Raw genomic sequence first — 6,246 nt, 5'->3', positions numbered from 1 at the left:
TAATTAAAAAACTCACGTCATTCAAGTACTCAATGAGTACAATCCAAACCAACAAAAAAAAGTTAGATTTTTCAAACTTCGATGCCAACTTCACATAGCTGAAATTGTATTGTCCCGCAGACATAGCAAGTTTATTTTGAATTCCCACCAAGTATTTTGTGGAATGTATATACTTGCCGAATCAACGCCGGAATTGAGTTATTTTCGAGCGTCGAGAAAGCGGAATGTATATTCTCCTGCATTCATTGTTTATCCGCTGCATTTAGATCATTTGTTGCTTTTAGAATACCTATAGGAGCTGGAGCAACAGCCACCGGAATTCTCTTAAATAGTGCAAAATGCATTTGGTCGATGAACCCGTCGCCATCGATGGCCTTTCATCCTCCATAAATGGGCAAATACTCAATCAGAGTCGACCTGAAACAATGCCGGGGGAATCCCACATTTTTCGGGATGAAAATGAAAAAAAAAATAATCGCCAGACGTAACGATGCGTGAATCCATCGATTGAGAGGGTTTCAGACTGATAACCAATGGTGGGAATATCAAAAAAATTCATTGTAAAACTTGAACAATTCAAAATTTAAAATTCTTTCATTTAATTCTCACACCATCAATATCCGTAAAATAAAAAAAAACATAGCATAAAGAAATAAAAATAAATAATATAATATCAAAAAAATTAATTGTAAAACTTGAACAATTCAAAATTTAAAATTCTTTCATTTTAATTCTCACACCATCAATATCTGGAAAATGAAAAAAAAAACAGATAGCATAAATAAATATAAATAGATCATATAATATCAAAAAAATTAATTTGTAAAACTTGAACAATTCAAAATTTAAAATTCTTTCATTTTACTTCTCACACCATCAATATCTGGAAAATGAAAAAAAAAACAGATAGCATAAATAAATATAAATAAATAATATAATATCAAAAAAATTAATTGTAAAACTTGAACAATTCAAAATTTAAAATTCTTTCATTTAATTCTCACACCATCGATATCCGCAGAATAAAAAAAAAAACAGATAGCATAAATAAATATAAATAAATAAATGATGCAATAATGAGATGTATTGGAGCGATTGGTCGAGATGAACGAAAAGTTGAAAAATCAGTTGAATAATCCTCTGCATCTGTGGCTGCAGTGTTTAATGCTGAATAAAAGTTGTACCAGTCCTGTGGATGGAAATCCATAAATCAGTTGAATGGTGTACGAAGGGCTTGTGTCTGTAACTAACCGAAGAATTACCAGTTGTGTAGCTCACACTATCCAACTTTGAAATGAGTTCCAACCATCGCCTGTCGATATTTCATCCCCTATCTGACGCTCACGTGCGCCCACATTCAACATATGTAGGCCCTCCCCAGATTTAATGTCAATTTTACTTCATCCCCCTTTTACTTTCCCGGCCCTTTGTAGTCCCCCATCGTCACCCCCACCTCTCGGCTCTATTCTTCTCAGAAGTTGTTTGCAGAACGTGAAACTGTCTGTGTCATTCACATCGCGTTGTTTCTATTCTAGAATTTCTACAAATTTGTACCCACTTCCATAGAGCTTTCATAAGCTGTCGAGCAAAAGCATTTCGAGTTGAACGATTCAGAGTTTTATGTTGGCAATCGAGATATAGATATCGATATATCCAGTGGACACTGATGGCCGTCATTCTATAAAAATAACTGGAATCATCTTCCTGACGCCGAAAAATGATATTCTACTGTGATAAAGGGCAGAGTGTGTATTACGAGAAAAAAATGGACTCGATTAAAGGGAGCATTTATCTTTCACCGTAGGTAAACGTACGTGTGTTGAACAATGCGATAAGATAAATCCGTTGGGTGGGTAACGAAACCTGGCTTAGGTATATTATTACAGTCGATAGCAAGAACCCCATGCATTCGGAGATATCATCCTGAATTTTCTTACGATTATATCGACCACCACTTTATAACTCATTTATAACACTAAGTCTATTGTTGGAAATATTTCCACCTCGTGGACATGCAGCCGATTGTCACAGGTCACCGACAATAACGAGTGGCTTAGATTGTTTATGACTTAAACAACCGAACACAACATTCCCCCATTTTTTGTCTCAGGGAATTGATTCGCGAATAAAATACCGAGAATATAACCGCGAAGTTCAGTATTTTTCTATTGCAATGGGATTTGGTCACGGTCAGGTATACCCATCTCAATCACTGGATCAATGTCATGTGGATGTACCTGACCCTCGACAAACTCAAATATCTTGGGGCAATCTAGTGGTTCCTCTCGCGAAATGTTGAATGAACTCGCGATGGAGAAAAAAAAACGATTGGAGATGAAAGTATAAAGAGTTGTATTGAGCGACAACTTTAACATACGTCTGGTCTTTTGTTGGGGCCCCCATGAATGGGTGGTGAATGTTAAGTGGTTTCGTCGGTGGTTTTTGACCGGTAACATCTCGATAGCTCGCACTCACCTCAATGTGGATTTACATATTTCTAGGGTAAACGGTTCGTTACGGCCAAGTGTCCGTTCCTTTCCAATTGATACATTCAGCTTTATGACACGATCCACTGAATTATCATTCAAAAATGTTTTTTACAGCTGACGTATTACCATTTCCATATTCATAGTTGCCATTGTATATCGATGGTAATGAATCGAGAGGAAAATTCGGTTTCAACGGAAAGAAAATATGAATTTTAATTCTTTCAGAGTTAAACAACTCACGTTCTGTCGGTTAATGCAAATAATTCATCCATTCGTGCTTGGAAAATAAATGGCCCCTTTTTTGGAATGGATTCAATTTTTTTCATTCAAAATGTCACGTCACTCCGTGGTTGTTCAAATTTTCAAGGGTAAATTACCGAGAGTGTACGACTCCTCGTGTTACATTAAATCGATTCTTCACTCAGAATTATTTAATAAGATTGCCCCTACAATAAACGAATCGATAGAGAGTGCTGGAGTTAATATAAACATATACAATGACTTGCGAGAAAGAGACTGAGAGATCTTTGTCGATAGATGATATTCCTCTGGTCTTCGTGGCCGGTATTTAGTCTAGGACAGCAATTCATTGCGATCAGACGTTCGTCTTCGTATCACATTAATGAGGAACTAACAGAGTTGTTTGAAAATTTAATTCCCTGCGTATCCCTTGGGTGTTTACACCAGCTTCTTGGAGGAAGAGGATGGAAGTTGATCAGAAGAGGTGTCGATCCTCTTCACTCAACCGATATTCATTTGGATGGAATAATTTCCAGTGGAGAGCCAATAGAATAACAGACATTTATTGTAAATAAAGGAAGATGTTGGGTTGGTCGATTGGGCATTTTTGTGGATGAAACACACGATGCTGAACATTGGGAGGCATGTTCCTCCTTAAAGGTTAGAGTAGCACAAAAAGGGGCGAAAACCGAGGGGCGAGAAGACATTGGGTTGCTAGGAGACACCCCATTTTCACGTGGTATATTGCATTACCCTCCCCAACAGGATTGGTCATGCAGGCCCACCATTTTTTTTCTCGTTCTAGATTTTTAGAAAAAATTCCTATCTCCCATGAAAAAAAAAGCAAACGTTTTCTCTCGTTTTATAGGTGTTTTTCCCTTTGTTGTCTCGATAGCTCCCTGAATTATTCCGCTCGATACTTCAGCTGGAACTATTGATTGAGTTCTTGAGACCTTAAGACCTTATTGATGAAGCCCTATGGAATTGCTCGATAATTGCACCACAGGCTCGTGTACATAATTGCGTCAATCCAGGATAGAATTTTCTCCTTTTAAGGATCTCCTCGTCGTTACCTTTTTACTGGAAAAAAATTCTATCGACGCAGGACAATGCGGTCACAATTACAGTAGATTATCCCCAGAAACAATTCAGTGGCCGAGTGATAAAGGCGGGTAACTATCGATTTATCTTGAGAACTATCAATTTAAAGTGGAAACGCTGCAGAATTCTCTTAGCTCGCAGAATTCCTCTTCCTTAATTAAAAAACTCACGTAACGTTCTGTACCATTGTTATATTTAGCGAAGGTATCCTGCAATATAATAATACCTTTTTGAAAGACATTTAAAATGATACTAAATGTCTCGGTGTTTTTTCTCTCTCCATTCCCTCGCAGAATTTTTTTAACGCGTGGATTTTTCACTTTTCAAAAATCCATTGAAATTAATTCACGGCACATATCGCGAAATATGTAAAATTATTCATTTCTACTTGAATAATTTAGATGTAAATTAATCTCTTTAAGACTTAATGAAACAGGTGTTTCTTTATTTCGAAAGTGGAAAGTTTTGAATTCATTTGAATCCAAAACTTGAATAATTATTTTTTGACTAATTAGGGAGATTGCATGTTTCACGAATTATTTATTATTTTTATTATTAAAAAACCTATTGAAATGAGTTACGGGTAATGGGGAAAATTGGGGAGATAAATAGCATGAGGATTTTGTAGGCGATTGCCGTATCGGAAGTACGTCGCGACGCGCAATATATATAATGTATTGAGCGTCTGAGTGGCGTCGCCCTGCTAACAAATAGTTGGCTATTATACTACTTCTGTACATATATGTACAGTGGATTGCCTCACGTACAGAAAACGCCCATCCACCCTCAACGAATTTTTATTCCGAGGAAATATTTTTTTGGCACAGGCCTGGCAAAAGGAGCCCCCACCATTTCCTCATACGTCCAGTGAAGAGAGAACAGTATATTCCGTAACAAGTGCGGAAAGTGGGGCTTTGCGCACCCCAGCATGCGTAAGGAAATTAAATAAAATTTCCGCGGAATTGTAATAGAGTGAAAATTCATAAATGTCTCGGAGAAATCAATGATCGAATTCTCCCTTTTCCCTCGACGGAAATGATTCTCGATTGCCACTCAAGAAGTTGACAATTCGCCGAGATATTTGCCGCGAGAATTTCCAAGGAAATTGCAGAATGTCGAAGAGCCAGGGGCTGTGGAGTTTGGAATTAGCTTAGGCGGATATCAACAGATCTAGGGTATACAGCCAATTTCGAGGGTGAAACACCCCCTGTCTTGGAGTTGTCTTGATTCTGCTAAGTCTCACGGGGGTAGATTTGTTTTAAAAGTATGTTCCGATGTTCGCATCGTTGGATCTCTTTCCACATCGACAAACTCCGGAAAAATATTCCCCTAGGATGTTTGTCCACTTGTCTTTCTTCGCGGTTTCAGTATAAACTTCTGGCTTTTTATTTTTCTCTTCAAGCATTGCAACTAGTCAAGTTGATTCTCCTCGCTGGCCGAATCTCAATTAATATTAATTTAAACAAAACGTTACGTTTTGTTAAACTGAAAAAAAACGTTGTTTTTTTAAGGTGGAGAAGATTTGGATGAATTAAAATTCTTGATTGAAGGAGAAATGATTTTTTAATGAAGATTCATCGAAATTCTGATGCCGTCATGTGATTTTTAGTCCTTATTCAGAATTCCTTTCAGCTCCCATCACCCTTTCTCTCAGCTACTCCTCCACATTCCTCTCAACCTTGGAGAATCGAATCTGTCGCCTGGGAAAAAGAAAGAGTAGAAAACTTTGAGTGGAGTGGAAAACGAGTTAAGGAAGCTCGTCCTTCCACGAAAGTTCTTTATCGAAATTGGATTATTTTCAGGATAAAAGTTTTCCGTAATTTTGGCCGATGCATGACAGCACCACTGATTTTCACGTTCAATCAGCTCTGACCATCATAGAATAATTAAAACCTTGAAGATTATTTTATAAATGACAATTATAAATTCTGGTAATTGTGGAGGTTTTAAATTCCTCCGTTGAAGAACTCGAGGATGAAATTAATGTTAATTGTCTGGTTTGTTGCAGCCAAGGAATTGAGATCATGTGGTGGCATAAGTAGCGGCGGAGAGGTCTGCTGTTCAGCGGATATGGAGCTGAGACTTCAAGCTCGTGCCCGGGACAGACATGAAAAAGCCACGAGATCAACACTACAGAGGCTTCAACAACTCCTCGTAACTAGAGGCACACGATTTCACAGTAATTACACTTTTGCTAAATAATTCATTACACCTATCAGCTATTCTAAAAAATTTTATTGAAAGATGGGAATAATATAAATATATGAACCCGCAAATTCAATTAATTTCCCTAGTCTTTTCCCGATCTGCCCTTTAATCCCCATAATTAAAGCGCAGAAAACGAATGAATAAAAACAGAAGGGATGAAAGAAATGCCGAATTTGCCGGAGTTTAGGTTTTATTTTCTCGTTCCACC

The 6,246-nt window shown here is 37.4% G+C and overlaps 1 protein-coding gene across 1 annotated transcript in view; it reads left to right on the top strand.

Moving 5' to 3' along the window:
* The window catches only part of dlp (dally-like), a gene marked incomplete at its 5' end in the record, with an annotated part of 40,985 nt that overhangs the window by 26,541 nt on the left and 8,198 nt on the right, over nt 1-6,246 (top strand). Inside the window, 1 exon segment of the mRNA XM_011305757.1 lies at nt 5,839-6,009. Within this exon segment, the coding sequence (XP_011304059.1) occupies nt 5,839-6,009 (171 nt within the window).

Source organism: Fopius arisanus, unplaced genomic scaffold, assembly GCF_000806365.1.
Source record: "Fopius arisanus strain USDA-PBARC FA_bdor unplaced genomic scaffold, ASM80636v1 scaffold00044, whole genome shotgun sequence".
Taxonomy (NCBI): Eukaryota; Metazoa; Arthropoda; class Insecta; order Hymenoptera; family Braconidae; genus Fopius; species Fopius arisanus.
Note: the sequence above shows the minus strand (reverse complement) of the source record. Positions and strands in the feature narration are given on the sequence as shown.